This window comes from Muscardinus avellanarius (genome assembly GCF_963383645.1).
Source record: "Muscardinus avellanarius genome assembly, chromosome: 4".
Taxonomy (NCBI): Eukaryota; Metazoa; Chordata; class Mammalia; order Rodentia; family Gliridae; genus Muscardinus; species Muscardinus avellanarius.
In genome coordinates this window covers 122,981,951-123,004,092 of record NC_137789.1, presented here as the reverse complement: position 1 = coordinate 123,004,092, position 22,142 = coordinate 122,981,951, and the positions used below count along the sequence as shown (strand labels likewise).

Genomic DNA, 22,142 nt, shown 5'->3' with positions numbered 1-22,142 from the left:
CAAGCATCACACCCTGTTGTGCTTCATCGCGTATGTCAACTCACCTGGGTTATGGGATGCTTAGATATCTAAAAAATATATATCAACCTTGCTGGGGATGTTGGATTCAGACCACGACCACCTGGATCTAAAATGATTTCACTTTTGGGTAGTCTTCCCCAGTTGCCAGTTTGCCATCCCTGAAATACCCTTTGATACTCACGCAAGCATCACTTAAGTCAAAATCCTTCCCACCACCCTCACCTCCCACCCACTTTGGGCTTTCTCTGCTTACATTTGTACACATACAACGCAAGAGACACTGTATGCATTTAAGGAAGAAGGAACTTGGAGGTGCACCTCTACAAGTCAGTAGTTCTCAAACCTATCCCTGGACCCTTTTAAATGTTCATCCCTGCCCCACTCCTTTAGTTCACATTTACTCAGCCAAGAGTGCGGAATGTCCAATAGTTTACATTCTGCAACCTGCACCTGCAGAGCCCAGTTGAAAGGACCCTAACACCTTCTGTTTCTAGTTCACATGGGGTTGGAGGGGTCTTGCTAGACCACAGGAAGATGACTCAGGGAGAAGTATTACCCATCTTTGAAAAGGCAAGCTTTAAGGTCCAAGTGACCTCATCATGGCTTGGAGCTTTGCAGTGCTAGGTTAACCATTAACACATTTGGAGAAGTAAGCACGTAATTAACATCACCACAACTGAAGTCCACAAACCTCAGATTTAGTCTTTTCAAGTACAGGAAGCTAAAAAGGGACTAAGACCTCCAGTGACTTTGCTCTGGCCTCCTTCCTTCACTGACTGGAAAGGCTCTGAGCAGGCACACTCTCACTCAGCGGCTTTCTCAGCAAACTCCTGTCTCTTCCCTGCTCCCAGGCCTCTCTTCCCTCAGGGTCCTTAGGCTGCCTGACTCAATAAATCAGAAAAAGTCACAGAAATAATCATGCACGACCTGGCAAGACAGGTTAATAAGTGAATTAGACAAATGAATATTCAATCTCTAAGCAAACATTGTGTTTGAGGAAGCATAACAAGGACTTAGATCCCGATTTTGCTAAAAAACACACTGGCTCTTCATGTGGGCTTGCAGATAGCCAATGGGTAACAAAAAGTAGGGTAAGAGCTTGCTGACTCTGCTTTCATTTTGCATCTGTTTCCTTTGCCACCTTCAACTCTGGATCAGATTCCTGCTTAACTTTGCACATAGACGTGCTAGCTATTTAAGGTGTAGCTGCACAAAAACTGGTCATACAGGTTGATTAGTTTCAAATTTACTAAGCCTCTTTACTAAGCCTCTTAATCCTCCTTCAAGACTGAACAACCCAAGATAAGAGTGACTATGATATTTTCAAAATTCCAGGAGCAATTAGCCTTGCAGGCAGATCACGGCATGATGGGTCTGTCCCTCTGAGCAGGAATAATTGATGGGGATTGAGCCTGTATTGGTTTGTTAATAAGAGCTGCATTAATGGCTGATTAAGAACAAGCTTTCATACTTAGGCAGAACAGTAAAAACCTTTCCTCTGCCTCTAAGCTGTCAGCTAAGAGCTGCAGCCAGGATTGACCTTGTCCAGCTAAAAGTTGGCTGTTAGCCCAGCTGAACACAGAATGTTAAAAACACAAACTCCCACACTTAGAATTATAAAGATTCTCACAATAGTTTAGACTAAAGTTAAAAGATGAAAAAGCAAGCTATATTAACCCAATATTAATTACTAATTACACAAAACAGTTATGGACCCAAACCTTCATATTTTGAAAGTCTATATTCCTGTGTCTTTTTAGAATATAAAACAAGTTTTCAACACAATCAATAAGTTCTAGCAGATAGAGATAGGGAAAGGCTGAGCACTCACCAAGGACACAGGTGGACAATACATGCTTTGAAATTCAAAGCAGGCATATACCACATAGCCCCTCAACTTGCTAACCAAGTAACACATTTTGAACAGTGATCTAGCAGAAAAGGCTTACACAGCAGAGATAACTGGTGGGCCTGTGCCTGCATGGGGGAAGAATATTGGCTGAACTGTATGTATGCGAGAGGGGAGATAATGAATTTTTATAAAAATGTACACATTCAGAGACTTCAGTGTCTTACTTTTGAAGCACTCTACTGCGTTCCTCTGATGTAGTGCTTTGATTGTTCTGTCCCTTCTTTCTACCTTTGTAATAATAAAACTTTGCTTAAGCTTGCAACAGCGAAGTTCTGGCTATTTTTCTAAACTAGCTAAGCCCAACAATGGGGCCACAGCCAACGGTGGTCTAATGCCACTGCATCTTGAAGTTAGTGACCCCCCTCAAAATGTGATCGGATCCTGGCAGTTGATTGGGTTACCAGCGCCAATGGGCCCTCTGTGATGGTGGAGACCCCCTGCCGCTGCTTAGCTACAGCAGGCTCTCCAGGGGAGGTGAAATTCCCCTTTCATTAGGATAAAAGACAAGAAGGGACTCCAGACCCTCCTCAAGCTTACTAAATGAACTCATCAGCAACCAAACAGTGGCTTGGAAGCCTCATGCCTTTGGAGGTACTGGCTGATGTTGATTAATGTTCTTGTAAGTAAGGTTATAACTGTGTCGAGATCTATATTGGGGTTATAGGGAAACCCACTATTGTCTTGTATCTTGTGAGTCTGTCCATTCTGCCCCTGTCAACGATGAGACACTCTGTTAAAAAAAAAAAAAAAAAAAGACCTCTGGGAAATAAAACTTGGGAAGGATGCTTGCCTTTTTATACATAGGCCATGTCCTCAGGAAAATCTATGCCCCTACACAGTCTCTGTATTGGAGGCTACAGGGACATCTGTTCTCTGATTCCTGGGTCTTCCTTCATCTGGGAAACATAGCTCCTGTGTGCACTCAAAGGCAATCTGTGGGAAGCGAGAGAAGAGTGCCTCTGGTGGCCATTTTTGATCTCTTGTCAACTTTGGGCTTTTATCCCCATCCAAGTCATGCAACATTCTCCCTGAGGCAAATTAATAAAATACAGGACAGATTTACACACACAAAAATGTAGTTTTCTTACTGCCAGAACTAAGATCTTTCTTTTTTCCCTGAGCTCATGGATTTTTGCCTGGGTCTTCATACATATGTTTTTGTTCTGATTTATTCTTTATCTGAGGCTTTCTAGGTTCCTGTCTTTATGTGTGTGTTTTTCTCTTTTCCCTTCCTATCTTTACTCAACAGCTATCCAAGGCTTAATTCTCTAGTATCCTAAGAAAGACGAGCTAAACAGTGATGACTGGGGTGTTTGTCAGCCATGAAGGGAGGGATGACAAAGTGGCCACCCGAAAAAATCAGATTCAGTTTCACCCATAGTAGGCCAAACAAATGGTACCAACTGTGAATGTGAAAAGCCTGTGTAGTTTTTTTTTTTAATGTCTATGTTTGGGACCTGGCTTCACTCTGGGTAGTACATGTATGTATCAGACTTAAAATGGTGCTACAACTAAAACCCAAGATGAACATCTACCAGAGCCCCTTGGATGGCCGTATTCCCCCACCAGACAGGCTGCTTGTATGTACCCTAAAGCTGGGGCCCGCTCCATCCCCTCTCAGCATGGAAGTAGTTAAAGAAAGGCTTTGATGACCCTGTTCCTTTGCTACAGGTATATGCAATTAATAAAAAGAAGGGGATTGATGGGGATTGAACCTGTATTGTTAGCAAAGGCTGTATTAATTGCTAAAAAAAATAAGCTTTCATACTTAGGCAAAACAATAAAATCATTTTTTTTTTTCTGTCTCTAAGCTCTTGACCAAGAGCTTTAGCCAAAGCTGACCTTTGTCAGCTAAAGGTTGACTGTTAACTAGTTAAACACTAAATGTTAAAACACAGACATCTACACTTAGAAAAGAGTTTTACAGATTCTCAAAATAGACTAAAGTTAAAGATGAAAAAGCAAGCTATACTAATTATTAATAACACAAAATACTTACAGCCATAAACCTCTATGCTTTAAAAGACTCTATTTCTGTATCTTTCTTATAAAATAAGTTTTCAACATAGTAAGTAACTTCTAGCAGACAGAGATAGGGAAGAGCTGAGAACTCACCAAAGGGGGCAATGCATGCTTTAAACTAAGGAGCCAAAGACAAAACAGATTTCTTCCATGCAGTCCCTGACCTTGCTAACCAAGTAACACAATTTAGTGATGTCAGACCTATCTATCCCTGTAAGGATGAGCAAAGAAGGCTGACAGAAAAGGCTTACACAGCAGAGATAACTGGCTGACCTGTGCCCAGCTTTTGGTGGGAAAAGTAGACTATTGACTAAGGAGGATGGTAGGAAGGATAATGGATTCTTATAAAAAAAAAAGTTATGTGAGCTAGGCGTGGTGGTGCACGCTTGTAATCTCAGCATTTGGGAGGCTGAGACTGGAGGATCACAGTTTGCAGACAGCCTCAGCTTCTTAATGAGGTCCTTTGCAACTCAGTGAGACCCAGTTTCAAAATAAAGAATAAAGAATGGGGTCGGGGGTGTAGCTCAGAGGTAGAATGTTCCTCGGTTCCATCTCCAATACCGCAAAAAAAAAAAAAAGAAAAACTTAAGAAAATTTTATGTGTTCAGAGACATTAGTCTTACTTTCAAGACACTCCACTGCGTCCCTTTGATGTAGTGTTCCGACTGCTCAGTCCCCCCTTTTTCTACCATGGTAATAATAAAACCATGCTTAAGCTTGCAGCAGTGCAGTTCTGGCTATTTTTTTTTTTCTAAACTAGCTAAAAAGATGAACCCACAGCGACATCGCAAACAGTTAAAATCCCAGCTACCAGCTTTACTTAGTGAGCTGTTATAGAAACTTCAGGAGTCTGTGTGTACCAGAAAGAGGCACAGAAAATAACAAAACAAAAAACAAATGAACAATAAACAAAAACAAGCAAACAAATGAAATAGATCCAAACTAGTAAAGGCATCATGTTAGCTCTATAAGCAAGAGGACGGTTCTGCAGTCTCCCTGCACAGCAGCAGCTCAGCTCACTGTTTGCATTAAGAGAGCAAGAGCTCATGCATTGTGTTTCACTGACCTCATGACTGCAGTCGGCTTCTCTGATGTTCTTAAAAGCCGGGAACTTGGCCTTTTGATCCTCGGAAGTAAATGTGGAAGGAGCTATATTAGGGAGATAGTACAGGGTGGAGAATGCCCTGCTGATTCCTGCTTCTGAGAAATCGTCTGAATCGTAGGGACGAGGAAAATGGAAAGTGAAACTAATATGTGATTGTCAAGAGGAGGAAAAAGAAACTTTCTGTTGAGATCTGCTGTGTGGCTGGAGTGCCCCATTCAAAGCCTGGAAACTGAAACTGTAGGGTACTGCTAGAGAGAAAGCAGTCCTGGAACTCAGTCTGGGAGGAGCCCAGGAAGCTGCATTTTTTTTTTTTTTTTTTTTTTTTTGGTGGTGGTACTGGGGTTCCTGGAATCCCTTCTACCTCCGGACTACACTCCCAGACCTATTTTATTATATTTTTACTTGGAAACAGGGGCTCTTAAGCCAGCAAGGCTGGCTTCAAACCTGTGTGATCCTCCTGTCTCCGCCTCCCAAGCGGGTGGATTACAGGCGTGCACCACCATGCCCAGCAGGAAGCTCTAAAATGGGAAACAGTAATACATGTATTATTATTTAACCAGGAGATGGATAGATGGATGTTAATTTATATATTTATGCTTTGAGCTCTAAAAATGTGACATTACACTAAGAAAGTCATTAAAATTTTTAAAAAATACTTTGCAGGTATAAAAGCCTAGAAAAATAGAGATCTCATGGCTGATTTGATGAAGAAAGTGCTGGCTAGATAGGAGTAAGATTCCTTCCATCCTGAAGCTACACAAAGCAGAAGCACTTCAGAAGCAAAACTGGCCTGACACAGGGTATTTTAACAATTGAGTCCCATAAGATACTTCAAGTTAAGAGACTATTGCTATGCTCCAGGAAAGTAACTAATACTTGGATGGCTCTGTCATTCAGATTGGTTGTTTTACTTAACAATTTGTTATCCTGTTAATAATAAAATAACATAGCTTTATATAAGGTATGAAGGCCATCCTCAGACCCAGGCAGGAAGTTCCTTTGTCTTTGTGTGTTGTGGAAGACCTCACTTATCACATACACAAAAAGTATATATTTATTTAAATATATACACTTATGGCGCTGGGGATTAAACCCAAGGACAATCTACCTCTGAGATACATACCCAGACCTTATAGACTAAAAACCAGACTCAGTTAGGTGCAGTTCTGTCTATATCCTTGCCACACAACTGTAGTCCATGAGCTTGCATCATAGGTTTGAACTGAGAGTTTGGGAGGAATACTGAGTCTACAGGCTCCACCCCAACCTGCTGAATCATAATCTGCACTTTAACAGGATCCTCAGGAACTTGTGAGCACACGAAACCACTTTAATGTTCTATAGATCAAAGCTTGGGCAGCATCAGTATAGTTAGAATTAAGAGCAAGTGCTGGACTACACGCCAAGACTGTGTCAGTGTGATTGTTAACGGGACATTTCCGGCATGCCAGTCATTTCCTCCGCTTGTCTCTTCCTCCCTGTTTCTATCTCACCTTTTTAGATAACCTGCCTACAATCCTTTCTCAAAAAAGTCTGCACTCAAGCCTATAATCTCTTGGTCACACTAGATTCTATTAGGGATGTATAGTAAACTTGAAATGGGCCAATTTTTTCTTGTTGTTTTGAGTAGATGAAAGTGATGTGTTAGCCATTTCATCACTGTGACCAAAATGCCTGACAAGAACAACATGAAGCAGAAAGGTATATTTGGTTCGTGGTTTCAGAGGTTGGATCCATGGTCAATAGGCTCCAACACAGAAACAGCGCAGTGTAGCAGAAGAAAGCTTTAGCTCACGGCAGCTGGGAAGCAGAGTGAGAAGAAGGAACCAAGAACAGACACAGTCCCCAAGACCATGCCACCAGTGACCTGCTCTCTCTGGCCACCTGGCTGTGGTTATCACCCAGTAAGTCCATTTGGATTATGAACTATCAATGGATTTATCCACTGATGATGTTAGAGCCCTCCTGATTCAATTATTTCACCGCTGAACACGGCTGCACTGCCAACATAGGAGCTTTGGGTGAAACATTCCAGATCCAGACTATAACACATGATGGTAGAAAGTCTTTGTAAAGTAATTGAATTATGGGATTTATAATTAAATTGTGAATTGAATTATGGAGGATTATTTTCCATTTTGTGCAGAGGTGCAAAGTCATCTTTAAAAAAATGGAAGGCAGAAGGTACGGTGAGAGGATTTGAAGGAGATAGGAGAAGAGGGAGAGGAATGGGAGTGGGACAGGGCACAGTGTGGAAAGAGTTCAGACAGAAGAGTCAGACTCTTGAACATTTTATCTACCTGCGATTTATATGGCCAGTGCCTCCTTTGGGCATAAATGCTCAGACTCATCAGACTGACAACAATTAAAACAATATTAGTATTTATGAGGATGCGGGAAACTGTTTCTCATATGTTTCTGGTAGAAATAATAAATTCCACTTTAATGCCTAGACCAGTCAACGATCTACCCAGAAGCTTTGCAGATTATTTAGACTGTTCCCACATTTTATTTATTTATTTATTTATTTATTTTTGCAGTGCTGTGGATGGAACCCAGGGGGCATTGTACCTTTGAGGTACACTCCCAGCCCTAATTTTTAGTCTTTTTATTTTTGAAACAGGGTTGCACTGAGTTGCAGAGGGCCTCACTAAGTAGCTGAGGCTGTCCGAGAACCACGATCCTCCAGTCTCAGCCTCCCATATGCTGGAATTAGAAGCGTGCGCCATCACGCCCGGCTACTCCCACAATTTAGATAGTCTAATCAGTAATTAGAAAACATATCTCATCATTTTGCCAACATAGTTTAATCTCTAACTAAATAACAGCATATTTTGTTTCACTAAGCTCCAATGTAAATTTTGAAAATGGTGTAAATGTAAATTTTGTAAATTATGTGTAAATTTGAGTTTTTAAATGCAATACTTGATGACAAATTACCAAATTCAATATTAAAATGGGAAAGAAGGAAAATGTGTGCTTAGTAGCTCACAGATTTCATATCACAGTCTCTGTTCTATAAGTCAAGTGCAAAAGATAAGTGGGCTTAATTCTTTGGGATATCTAGGATGCTGGAAAGGTAGGAGAAGTGGATTTCCAAATGTTTTTAGTTAGATTAAATCTGGAGTAGTGCAGGGAGGGAAAGTTTAAAGTTCAATCTGGGTCTGGGAAGATGGTGACCAAGAAAAGCGGGGCTTAAGAGCCCCGCTAACAACCAATCTCCATTACCACAAAATCAGTGCCTTTCATAGCCAGAAAACACCATCACCAGAGAAACAAAAAAATCACCAGGCTCCAGAGAGAAAGTGGACTCAGAACAGAGCTCAGAGCCACAGAGGAGATACACCGGCCTCACGCCGAGGACGCGGCAGAAGCACCATACTGCCAGCGGCAGTGGCGAATTCACCGGACGGCTACAGCAAGCCGAGGTGAGCCACTGAGGAACAGCCAGGCGGGATCTTTTGGCGCAGGGAGCACCTAAAGCTCCCAGTGGCTGAGCTCAGCACAGGCTGCAGGGACTCAGAGTGGAACTCAAAACCAAGAAGAAATACACCAACCTCACGGCCGAGGGTGTAGCAGCGGTGCCATATTGCCACCGGCGGCAGCAGCAGCGAATTCACCGAGTCCAGTACAGCTACATCTGCGTACTCAAGAACAGTGAGTCAAATTGCGGGCCCCAGAAGAGAAATCCCAGTACTGTACTCCCTGGGACTTGACCCAGTGGGGGAGTGGCAGTGGCAGAGATATCACACCATAGGAGAACGCCCAACCTGGCACCCCCCATAGTTTAAAGCAGCCTCTATAGACTCCCTGGGTCGAAGACTCTGTGATACAACCCAGTAAAGGAGTAGTGGGGTCTGAGATACTACTGACTCGAGATCCAGAACACCTTAAGTGAAGTCATAGTGACCAAAGGGAAGAACCCAGAGAAGGCACAAACTTCCCAAATCATGGGAAAGAGAAATAACACTGGAGCAATGAATGCCCACAACCCCACAACATCAGAACCCGATAAAACAGAAAATCAGAGATTTCTAGAAGATCAAATCAGGAAAATAACTGTAGAAATAATAGAGGTGCTTCGAAAAGAATTCAGAGAGAGCCAAAAAGAGATAAAGGATGCAATTAATGAAGTAAAGGCCTCAATTCAAAACATGAACAACCGATTAGACCACATGGAGAACAGAATCTCGCTCTTAGAAGATGATCATTCCAAAAATGAATGCATAGTTTCTAATCTAGAAAAAAATATCTGACAGCAGGAATCTGATATTGAAGAAATATGGGCCCATTTTAAGAGAGCTAACCTAAGAATAATTGGAATAGAGTAGGGAAAAGAAAGTGAAACCAAAGGGATCAACAATCTCTTCAAGGAAGTAATAGCAGAAAATTTCCCAAACATAGAGCAAGAGGTTGATACACAGGTCCAGGAAACTTACAGAACTCCCTTTAGACAGGATCAGAGAAGAGGATTCCCACGCCACATAATTGTCAAAATGACCAATGTGGAAGCCAAGTAGAGAATCTTAAAGGCAACAAAAACAAAGGGCCAAGTGACGTTCAGAGGCAAACCAATTAGAATCACTCCAGACTTCCCAAACCAAGTCATGAGAGCCAGAAGGGCTTGGAGTAACATATTCCAAACTCTGAAAGAAAACAACTTCCAGCTAAAAATTTCCTACCCAGCAAAACTTTCTATCAAATTAGATGGAGAAATAAGAAGCTTCCATGACAGAAACTGAAGGAATTTATGTCTTCAAAACCAGTGCTAGAGAAAATACTCAAAGAGATTAACCACAAAAAAGAAATAGGTAACACACACCAGAACCAGAGAAACAAGATTTTCCATCCAACAGACAACTAAGATTGGTTATCTGTGGAGATTCATTATTTATGTTAGTCTTTTACCTATCTCTAAATTGTATTGTTTGCCTTTATTGTTGCTAATTTTTAGGATATCTAGTTGGAATATTAATATACCTTCAGATATAGCATTTGGAAATATTTTATCCCATTCTATTAGTAACTTTTAACTCTGTTTACATTGTCTTTGGATATACAATTTTTTTTTATTTTTTAGGGAGTTTGTATACTCTTCTGTTGCCTGTGCCATATAAATCATATCCAAGAAATCACTGCCAATTTCAATGTTGTGAGGTTTTATGACCCAGATTTTCTCCTAAAAGTTTATAGTCTTAAGATTTATATTTAGGTCTTTTATCTATTTTGAGTTAATATTTGTATATGGGATTAGGTAAGGGTCCAATTTTATTCTTTTCCATGTAATTATTATTTTTCAACAATATTTAGTTAAAAGATTATTATTTCCCCCACCAAATGTTCGTGGAAACCTTGTCAAAAATAACTTGACAATATAGGGAAGAATTTAGCTCTAGGCTTTTATTTAACTCCAATGGTTTATATATCTGCCTTTAGAACAGTACTACACTGTTTCAATTATTGTAGCTTTATATGGTTTGAAATCAGAAAATATATATCTTCTAGCTTTGTTCTTTTTCAAGATCGTTTTGGGTATCTAGAGTCCATATTCCATATTAGGATAGATTTTTTTTTCTGAAAAATAAATATATAAATATATGATAGTTTCACCTAAAAAATAGAAAAAAATAGATTCTCTGGTAAGAAAGAAAGCAAAAAGAAATATTGAAATGTTATCTTTAAGTCATCAAAAGCTTGGTATCAGACAAATGAAACTGTTATGTGAGATTATCATTTTTAATTTTAGATAAATTGACATAATACTAGATGTCAACCACTAAGCCAAGCATGGGAGGGAGGAATGGGGAGAGAATGGGGTGGGGATCGGGTGGGGGCTGACTGGGCGATGTGTGCATGTATGTCTACAAAAGTTTGTATCCCACTATGATATATGAATACAGTGCACCAAATAAAAAAATAGATTAAATCTGTCTCAACACTTTCAGGGCAACACCCAGGACTCTAGAAGGATCTCATAAAATTTTCAGGTTCAAAGTTAAATTTACTTTTTATTTTAAAAGTTTGTCCAATTCAAAAAAATCACACAAATTTGAATTCCTTATATTTCTAACAGGTGAAACAGAGACTGAGGCCATGATGTTCTGTATCGTTTGCCTGTTCTGGAGTCTCTTTTGAAGTAGCCTAAAGAATACTAAAGAGGAAAGCAAAGCTGTTTGGGATTTGTTGACAAGTTAACAAATCCTGCCCCTGATTTACTTTTCAGTCCCAAGCCCTGTATCTAAGGGAAGCAGCATGCACAGCAGACAATGCCTGTGTTACAGCTGCTTACACTTAGGAACACCTAAGAATTTTAATCACTTTCCCTCTTTGCAGCCTCCTAAAAAGGTACAGATTACCAGCAATGAAGCAGTTGGACCGTAAAGCAAGAGAAAATTTTCTTACTCACCAGTCTAAGTCAGTCCCTTCTCCAAAATAGGCAATGGGGGATAATGATGGAGTAAGGGAGAAAACAAGATATATAGTCCATATTGGAACCCACAGTCCCCAGGATGACATTCAGGGCTGACTGTGCATGTGCTAGGGATCCGGACACAAGTCTCATGTCTGTTCATCATCAGGATTATAACAAGGGGTTCCAGTCTCACAGCATTCCTGGTTTGTTTGTTCGTTTGTTTGTTTGTTTGGTTGGTTGGCTGGTTGGTTTTGTTTTTTTTTTGCAGAACTGGAGATTGAACACAGGGGCATTCTACCTCCAAACTACACTCCAGCCCTACTTTTTATTCTTTACTTTGAAACAGGATCTCACTAAATTGTGAGGGCCTCTCTAACTAGCTGAGGCTGGCCGCGAACTTGTGATCCTCCTGTCTCAGCCTCCCAAGTACTGGGATTACAAGCGTGTATCACCACCATGCCCGGCTTGCACACCTGTTTTTGAGTCAGTTAACATGGGTTGGGAATAAGGGTGAAAGTAGATCATGACTCAGTCTTCTTCCCCCCAAAAGTGAGTATGATCTAAATGGAAAAAAAAAAAAAGAATCTGAGTAATCTTTTCACTAAATGCTAACTAACTTTATCACCTAAATGGTGCCTCGTGCAATTTAAATATTTGTTCATTGAAAGTCAGGTTAACATGAATTCCAGTATATTGCTAGTACATATCAGACACATGATAAAGTTCAAGTTAAGTGAAAGAATATTTGTGTGTGTGAAAATGTGTCCTTGAATTATAATAGAAAACTTTTAGGTTAGTTCCTTAATATGAGAAATAACAGAATCAATAAATGGTAAAGAATAAGTTACCAGGGGATATTAATTGCATTAGAAGAATATTGAGCTCTTTCTTACCTCTTTAAGTCTCTTACCTTTTAATTCTTAAATTATTGCACAAATATGTATATTCTTGGGAAAGAAGAAACAAAAACACAATGGAATAAAAAGATTTAACTACAAAAAAAAAAGAAATAATAAGTATCACTTACAATCATTCCCACTCCCTCACTGGTGCAAACACACCTGAGAACTTCTTTGGCCGAGGTTATCAGGATTCTCAAAATGGCAATCAAACATGGAGCAGAGTGAGATGCATTGAAGAAGTTTTGTGGACAGTGGACATTGTAGAGTGGTTGCTAGAGCTATACAAACAGATACAATCAGATAATCCCCATGTATTTGTTCATCAGCACCTAGGAGATTCCTTTGGGAGACTCTTTATTTACGTTGGTGAGTTTCTGGTGGAGTTTGAATGTCATGCACTGGGTGATATGGTTCAGAGGCAGGGAATCATGAAGCAAGACCAGTTAATGTGACTTCATCTGTTATTACTATGTGGAGAAAGTAAAATGTCAAGAAACATGAACTATCTATATAAGCGTCTTTGTTTCCCAATTCCTTGTTAGCATTGATTTCTCCAATAAATATTAAGTGTGATAGGTCAGGCATCCCTACTCTTCCCTTTCTACCTTTTCTCTTCTCATGGTCCTGCTCCAGCAGGAGGTGGTGGCATGACATGCAAGGACAAGAGTACATATGTCTGGTTTACAGTCTTTTAGTACACACAGGTGCCAGTGTTCCTCTCCCTTTCACTCAGAATACTCCTGGTTCTCTTCCCTAGACACCAGATCCAACAATCACTTAGGCAAAGGGAGCTAGCCCTTCCCATGGAATATCTACTTGTCTATGGAATGGGCTCACCATTGCGCCTGGCCTCATTTGTCCTTCCCATCAAAGGCCTCTTGTGAAGCAAGAGAGACTTCAGTGCTTCTTCTCTCTTTCTATTCTTTACTTCCTAGGAAATATCCTCCAACACACATTTGCAATGCCTCTAGGATGGGGCGTAAAGAAAATTTGTGACGCTTCCTTATTTCTCATAGTAGAGGTCAGAAGAAATATTATAACAGAAGTACAAATGTGTGTGTGTGTGTGTGTGTGTGCATGGTTACTGGGGACAGAACCCATAAGTGCTCTATGCTCTATCACTGAGCTACATTTCTAGCCCTTCATATTTATGTATTTACTTTAATTTGAGATATCTCACTATTTAATGGAGAAAAGGTCAGCAACCACTCTCAATGTGGGGAAGAGTATTTGGGTGGCAGGTATTAGGTGTAAACAGAAACCCTGGAGTCCTTCCCCTTCCTCCTCCTCCTCCTCCTCCTCCTCCTCCTCCTCCTCCTCCTCCTCCTCCTCCTCCTCCTCCTTCTTCTTCTTCTTCTTCTCTCTCTCTCTCTCTCTCTCTCTCTCTCTCTCTCTCTCTCTCTCTCTCCCAGAACTGGGGATTGAAACCAGGGGCACTCTACTTCTTATCTATATCTCCAGCTCTATTTTATTTGTTTGTTTGTTTATTTATTTATTTATTTATTTATTTGTTTGTTTATTTTTACGGTACTGGGGATGGAGCAGAGGAACATTCTACTTCTGTGCTATACTCCCAGCCCCCTTTTTTTTTTTTTTTTGGTGGGACTGTAGTTCCTGGAAACCCTTCTACTTTCGGCCTACACTCCCAGACCTATTTTTATATCTTTTTTATTTGGAAACAGGGTCTCTTAAGCCAGCGCGGCTGGCTTTGAACCTGTGCGATCCTCCTGTCTCCGCCTCCCAAGTGCGGGGATTACAAGTGTGCGCCACTACACCCGGCCAGCCCAATTTTTTTTATTCTCTATTTTGAAACAAGGTCTCACTGAGTTGCAAAGAGCCTCACTAAGTAGCTGAGGCTGTCTGTGAACCATGATCCTCCTGTCTCAGCTTCCCAAATACTGTGATTACAAGCATATGCCACAGCACCCAGCTTGTTTATTAATTTTAAAATAGAATCTCACTAAGTTGCATAGGGCCTTCCTAAATTTCTGAGGTTGCCCTTGAACCTGCAATCCTCCTGTCTCATCTCAGCCTCCCAAGTACTGGGATTACAGGCATGCACCACCATGCCCTCCTAGCCCTAGACTTTTAAGGCTGTAGAAAACATAATCTTTCTATTTTATGGTTATGATGCTAGACTAGTCTAGGTTATTTGGGACCAGTTCATACTCAACATTTCACTTATCAGTACCTAAGTCTAAAAGACTCAACACATACAAAACTTCAGGTAAACTGAAACAGTGCTTTATGTCTTATCACATATAAGTTAATTATTAACGAAATTCATTACATTTTCAAGAATTCAAACTGTGCACACCAATTGTGTCAAACACACACGGCACTATTTTGAATAAAGAAAATATCATGAACCAGTGTTACTATAGTTGACATTTTTAGTTTTAAAAAGTCTTAAATGTTATATGTTCTCCAGAGTTGAAAGAAGCATTTATATCACCTAATAAGTAACATTTTTAATCAAGAAGGAAAACCCTCCAATTCATTATCAGTCATTTCCCAAGACCTCCCACCAGGACCTTAGTCACTGAGTTATTCTCCTGTTCTGCTTCCTGTCACCTCAAACTTGGGTTCATCAAGGCATTTGGAAGAAAGCAAGTATTACTCTTACAAGGAAATTTTCTCAACAGTGGCTTAAAAAGTGAAAATTTCTTTATGGGATTAGTCTACAAAGAAACCAGCATTCCATTCTCTTTCTCTTTAGTTCACGCCTTACCTATCCCTACTGGGGAGACATTCATTTTTCCATACAAATTTTAAAGAAATGTATATTTTAGTTTCTGGTATATTGTACAGAGTTCCTTTTTCTTATTTACATGCTTTATTCCAGTTTCAAAGGGGACAGTGTAGAGATGAGCTCACACCACCTGCCTCCTGAAAGTCTTCCACTGTGGCTGCCTGACTTCTTCGGTTTTCCTACATCCATCCCTTCTAGATTTGACCTGCTCTTTGTGTTATCTTTCATACAATGTTGTCACCATGGGTAATGGGACAATTGAACTTAGATTATATGAAATACGAGACACATGAGACTGTGGATTGGTTGGGGAAGAGGAGAAAGGAGGTGGGGAGGGGAGACAGAGAGAGAGAGAGAGAGAGAAAGAGAGAGAGAATGACTATCAAGTCCTATCTAGACTTTGGTCCATCGGCCTTTTGATGGACACAGTACTTCAGTATCTATACAGGACTATTAAATGACTCCAAGGAGGGAACAATATTAAGGATGTGAATGACCTATTAATATCTGGCATAGCAGGGTTCCCACATAACCCTGCTCCAGCACTATGGCTGGTATCTTAGTCCATGTTAAAGTCATATCAGTTGTTGAATATTTTGAACACCAACTTGGTAGAAGGCTTTAAGCTCCCTTCTATCAGTAAACCTACCAGCAATTCTCTGTCTCATCTAAAGGTGCTGGATGGCTTCCAGACTCCAAATCACTCTCAGAGTCTTCATCTGCTTGCTGCATTTCTTCATCCACCTCTCGAAGACATGCCAGGATACGCAGAGCTTCAGGATCTGCATCATTTTTAGAAAGCTGCATCTTGGCAAGTTTTTGCAGTTTTCCTTTCATCTTTTCTCTCATTTTTGATTTCTGGTTTATTTTCACACCCTCTATAAAATGGTGGATGGCCTTTTCTTTGCATTTCATTTGATACCACTGAAAATTGCCATACTGCAGATGGAGCAGTTGTTTAAATGTAGGCTGGAGCTCCTTGCTGAGTTCCTTTTGGAAGTAATGCTCTGCTTCTTCATACCAACCTACTATGGAACAGATGCCGGCAATATAGCCACAGGCACGGGGGAGATTCCCATTGGGCTCAGCTTTCTTTAAATGATGCACAGCTTGTTCTGCTAGCTCCAGTAACTCCTCACTGCTCCCACCCATTTCATTCTTTCTTTGCAGTGTTTGGAGGACTTTTGATCTGTAGCAGCACCCAATGTGGTAATGCAAGTAGGCATTGTCTGGCATGCTTTCTAAGGCCTTTCTAAGCAGTCTTATGGCTTCGTTCAGGTCACCTTTGCTTCGATAAAACTTGGCTACATTGATGACTACATCTGTTGGGGCATTCTCTAAGTCTCCAATTAAGCTCTCTTCTTTGTCATTGTCTCCATTCATTTTTTGAAGTTTCAGAGCCAAGAGGACTTTAATATACTGGTTGTTAGGATTCAGCTCAATGGCTCGCTGAAGAGCATCAGTGGGGTTCTGAGATGGAGGCCTATAATCCAGACGGCTGCTTGCTATGGTCCACCCGCAGGTGAATTCTGGGTTCCTTGGGGCCTTGTCCAAAGCCTTCTCAAAACACATCTTTGCTCTTTCATTTTGCTTTTTTGTACACTTTAAATATGCCCACCCTTCCTCACAGTCAAGCTCAGGACTCTCAATTCTGTAGGGGCTGGAAAGCTCGGCACAGACACGTCTCACCTTGTCAACGTAAGTCTGAGCGTCTGAGAGTTGGCCCATGTGATAATAGACCCAGGCGTAGTTTCCCCAGGTGACCAGACTTCTGATTGCTGCTTGGTCACCATAGTCCTGCTGGATGGACTCTTCAGCTTTCTGTAAGCATTCCAGGGCTGCCTCATTCTGGCCCCTGCAGTGCTTTACGTAGGCCGATAGGTTGAACATTGTGGCTTTAAATTCACTGTTCTGAAACTCATGCTTGTTAAACACTCTGTCCTCAAACTCATCCAAGGACTCTCCTTTCTCTATCAACTTCCAGGTGAAATGGCATTTTAATTGCTGCAGGCTGCTCTCCAAGACTTTCTTGGTGGCCTCGCTGTAAGGAAAGAAAGAAAGAAAGATGGGTACTTTGAGACACACCATAGATTGATCTGTCAGGAAATGGATTACCAACAATAAAATTATTTTTCTTTGGAGGGAGTTAACCTAAGTCAAAGAAGAACATTTTTCTTTCCAATATTTTGGCATATGCATTGATTCTTAGATGGGGAAGCAAAAGTTTGGTGATTTGGGGCAGCAGAGGTAGTGAGCTAGGGAAGGGGGTCCATCAGAGCCCAAGGCTTAAGTTTCCACAAATAAGACTATTTTTGCTAAGTAGCTCTGGATCTCTGTTTTAGAGGGGCTTCAAAACCTGTGGGAACTGATTTCAGCAAGAACTTATTTTTATTTAGAGAGATCTTGTGTTTGTTTTTTGGCACTGAGGACTGAACCCAGAGGCATTCCCCTTCTGAGTTACGCCCCTAGCCATTTTCTTATTTTTAATTTAATTTTATTATTTTTTTATGGTACTGGAGATTGAACTCAGGAGCATTTTACCTTCTAGCTATATACCAGCCCTACTTTTTATCCTTTATTTTTAAACAGGGTCTCACTGAGTTGCAAAGGGCCTCACTTAGTAGCTGAGACTGCCCGCAAACCATGACCTTCCTATTTCAGCTTCCCAAGTACTGGTCTTACAGATATGTGCACCACCATACCCAGCCCTCTTCTCCTTCTTATGATTTCTATTTCTATACTTAAGATGTCTCACTGAGCTGACCTATTAATACTTTTGCATTTGGGGGGTTTGGGGATGTAGCTAAGAGGTAGAGTGCTTGCGAACCCCTGGGTTTAATCTCCAGCCTCACAGAAACAAAATATTTTGCATTTTTTGTCTTTCTTTTGGAATCATTTTTTTTTCCCTCACCTGAAGTTTTCTTTTATAAGTGGGATCAGGGAGTGTGGCTGCAAAGAAGGCGAACAGGCAGGTAGCTTCTTCTCTTATGAGCCCTTTTTCCATTTGAGTGCCCTTACAACTCTCCTTAAAGATCTTCCATTCCTTTAAAAATTCCCTCAATGTTAGTCCTCAAAATAACTAAATACATAAGCAACAAACAAACCCAGTAAGTAGACATATGAACAAAATTCCATATATATATATATATATATATTTTTTTTTTGCGGTGTTAGGGATTGAACCCAGAGGCATTCTACCTCTGAGTTACACCCCCCGCCCAATTTTTTATTCCCTTTTTTTTGTGTGTGTGTGGTACTGAGGGTAGAACCCAGGGGCTTTTCTATCTCCAGGCTATACTACCAGACCTATTTTATACTTTATTTGAAAACAGGGTTTCACTAAGTTGCCGAGAGCCTCACTAAGTAGCTGAGGCTGGCTTTGAACCTGTATTATCCTCCCGTCTCAGCCTCCCAAGCCCTGGGATTATAAACATGTACCACCGTGCCTGGCTCATTTAATTTTTTTATGATATCTGTAAAACAATACTTTTATCAGGAGCTATATATTCTATATATTTTATTTATTTATTGTGCAGTACTGGGGATGGAACCCAGGGGCATTCTACTTCTGAGGTATACCTGCAGCCCCATTTTTTATTCTTTACTTTTTTTCATTTTTTTGAAACAGGGTCTCACTGGGTTGCAAAAAGCCTCACTAAGTAGCTGAGGCTGTCCATGAATCTCGATCCTCAGGTCTCAGCCTCCCAAATGCTGGGATTACAAGAGTGCGCAACCACGCTTGGCGGGAGCTATATATTTTAAATACGATGAATTCTAACATAGATAACCAATTGATACTTGGAAAGCCATGCAGAGTGGTAAAGATCACTTTTGAAGTCTATGTACAGATGGAAGACTATATTCTCCTCTTTCTACTCTCCATCTCCAACCACCACATTCATTTTGATTGGGCCAAGCTGAGATTCAAATGCAGAGGGAATGAGAGAACTGTGTTAGGAACAGGGCAGGGGGCTAATGGTGGCCTTATTCTGGAGGACTCACCAGAAAGCAGGATCTAGGTGAACTCGGAGAAGCCCCAGGGTCTGAGTGCTCACGCTTCTCAGTGCCCTGTCCTAGTTTTCTTAGGGTTGCTACTGTTGGGTTCTGTGAGGCACTCCAGGAACTTTGAATAATTTCCTGTTCATGTCTGGTTTGGGGGACAAATGGAAACATAACTACTCGAGAATAAACCAAAAATTAATAAATAATTTTGATATGGGGATTGAACAGAGGGGCAATCTACCTTTGCACTACAGTCTTTCACCACCCTTTTAAATTTATTTTTTAATTTTTTATTGGTGCATTGTAGTCATACATCTTACTGTAGTACAAGATGGTAGAGTCATACATGCACATATCACTCATTTAGCCCTTCCCTAATTCCCACCTTAATTTCTCCCCCTTCCCTCTTTCTCATGTTTGGCTTAGTGATTGGCTTTGATGTGTTTGTGAATATACATCATGTACATTAAGGAATTTCCCTTTTCCTCCCTCCCGTCTTCCTCAGTTAGTTCACCTTATTTGCTCATCTATAGTTTCTCCTTCTTCGTCTAAAGTTCTTCCTTTGACTTATTTTCTACCTAGCTTTCACATATTAGGGAGAGCATCCAATTTCTTTCTGTGACTGACTAATCTCACTTAGCACAATGTTCTCCAGTTCCATCTATTTCCCTGTAAATAACGTAATTTTGTTCTTCTTTATGGCTGAGTAAAATTCTGTTGTGTGTATATTTCATAATTTTGTAATCCATTCATGGGTTGATGGACATCTTGGCTGGTTCCATAGTTTGGCAATGGTGAATTGCGCAGCTATGAACATAGATAATCATGCATTAGTTTGGTAGTTTGGTTTCCATTCTTTTGGATCTCACTAATTTGCTGAGGCAGCCATGGAGCCTGCAATTATCCTGTCTCTTTCTCCCAAGTATTGCAAGTACTGGGAGATCACAGGTGTGCACCACCACATCCAGCATCCTCCTTTCTTTCAAAACCCCAGCCAGGTCTTAGCAGAGAACAAGGGTGTCACTACTCACTTTAGGGGAGGAGACACAGGACACCCTGATGGCACAGCCTTCCCTTAAAAAGTCCATATCTAACCAGCTGTCTCCCTTCTCAGTGAGGTTATTGAAAGTTTCACTTAGCATAGAACTCTTTATCTTTCTTTTCATTTTATAAAGAACAGAGTAATTAAATGGAGATTTTCTTCACCATATAAAACATATAGACAATTGCACATTTGTAGGATACAGATATTTGATATATACACTCATACAAAATCACTCTGAGCCGTCATTCAGAAGGTAGCCAGTTTCACTGCTGGTCTTGACTTTGTATTTCCACAGGTAAGTCAGAGAAGTTGGCCCCTGATACTTGTCTCCTGGCCTCAGATTTATAAGCCTTATGCTCCTGGTATCTCTAATAAAAGTATCGACACTTTATTCAACAACAAATTTTTCCCCTGTTTCTTGCCTGGATAAAAGTCACAGTGACACTACTTACCAGGCTCAAAGCTAATGCTGCAACCATAGGGTCTTATAGAAGTCTCAGCTTCCTTGAGGAAGGAATGCCTGATAGGAATGCACATCCTCAAACCTCAGCCCAGCCCACTAAACCATACCAGTGCCCAGGCATTTGTCCCCAACAAACCTACACACACTCAAGTTTGAGAACTCTTGACTAAGAGCACAGGGCAAACCCTAGGGGAACAATCCTATAGCCAAAGAATCAAGAAAAGTGAAAAGAGGGACTGATGAGTCTGCATTGTTAAGATTTTAAGATAAGGCCATGCTAAAATGCTAAGACATAAGAATAAAGCTTCTATAGATTCTGGGTAACTATAGAATCAAAACTGTAAACATCTCAAATTTATTTTTTTCCATTCAGGCAGATATGTAGATGATCAGAGTAGCATCATTTCAAGAAGAGAGGTCAGAAGCCTTAGAGCAGGAGGGCAATGTATCTGCGAAGAATCGAGCACTGGCGCTGGTCTTGGATTCCAGAACTCTCAGGTTCTGCTAGGTTCAGCCACTCTAACCTCGAACTGGAGAAAACAGAAATCTTCCCCTCTCCTTGCCCCTCCCCCAGTGAGCTAACATTTCCTCTTCAGGCCATTCTTATGTGGATCTTAAAAGTGAGGACTATTTCCTGCAAGCACTCCATTTCCAATTCATCCTTCAGGTAGGTGGTTCTAGCCAAATGATCACATTTGAAGGGAGTAACAAAAATACTTCTATTTAATTCCCAGCCCTTATGCCAATTGGAGGTGAACAAGGCCATCAAAAGTAAAATTCACTTTAGCAGGAAGCAGGGTGGCTATTCTAAAGGCATCTTTAAGAAAAGCCTCTGAAAAAGTACTCTTTTTTAAAGTAATACTTGTAGTAAAAGCCCTCAACTTAGTCATTGCAAATGAGAAACAAAGGAGGAACAGTTTACAAGAGCAGTTCCCCCAGACCCATCTTTACATGAAGCCCCTTGCCAGATTAAACGCCCTTCTCCGCCCCCTTGCTCATCTCCAAACACAGCTCTCAGCTCCTCTAGTGGACAGGACAGGAGAAAGCTGGACTATACTCTTGGGAGGAGACAAATGAGCACTGATAAGACTGATGTACAGTTTCAGATACAGAGGCACAGTAAGACTATAAGCAAACCCTAAAGTGGAACTGGCCTTGCATAGGAGCTCAGCCGCTGGGAATTTGCATTCACCAATAAGAGTGTTTCTGCATTTTCAGGGTGATCAGAGAAGGAAGAAGCTTTACCTCATGGTTGCTGTGCAGTTCTTAGCTGTGTTGGAAGGCCGAAGTTCAGGCTGCTGTATTCTGCAGAAAACCTTCCCCTCTGCCGCCCAGAGATGCTGGAGACCCATATATAACAGTGGCTACCGGTTGCTTTTCCTGTTTCCCTGCAGCTGAGCTGGAGACAGAGAAACTGAAACTGGAAAGTGAAATGGGCAGTACTCTCTACTGAGAAATGAGTCATGAGAAAAAGTCAAACAGTTCAGCGGCCAGCTGTTTGCAGTG

At 40.9% G+C, this 22,142-nt stretch overlaps 1 protein-coding gene across 1 annotated transcript; it reads right to left on the bottom strand.

Annotated features, from left to right (window-relative positions):
• Positions 1–127: 127 nt before the first annotated feature.
• LOC308262411 (interferon-induced protein with tetratricopeptide repeats 2-like) lies at positions 128–20,652 on the bottom strand (the record flags this gene model as incomplete). The annotated part of the gene is made up of 6 exons (XM_080694829.1): positions 128–301; positions 5,022–5,167; positions 7,044–7,102; positions 15,776–17,167; positions 18,038–18,075; positions 20,626–20,652. 6 exons carry the CDS (start codon positions 20,650–20,652, stop codon positions 128–130), a joined length of 1,836 nt encoding a protein of 611 aa, XP_080550955.1.
• Positions 20,653–22,142: the final 1,490 nt, after the last annotated feature.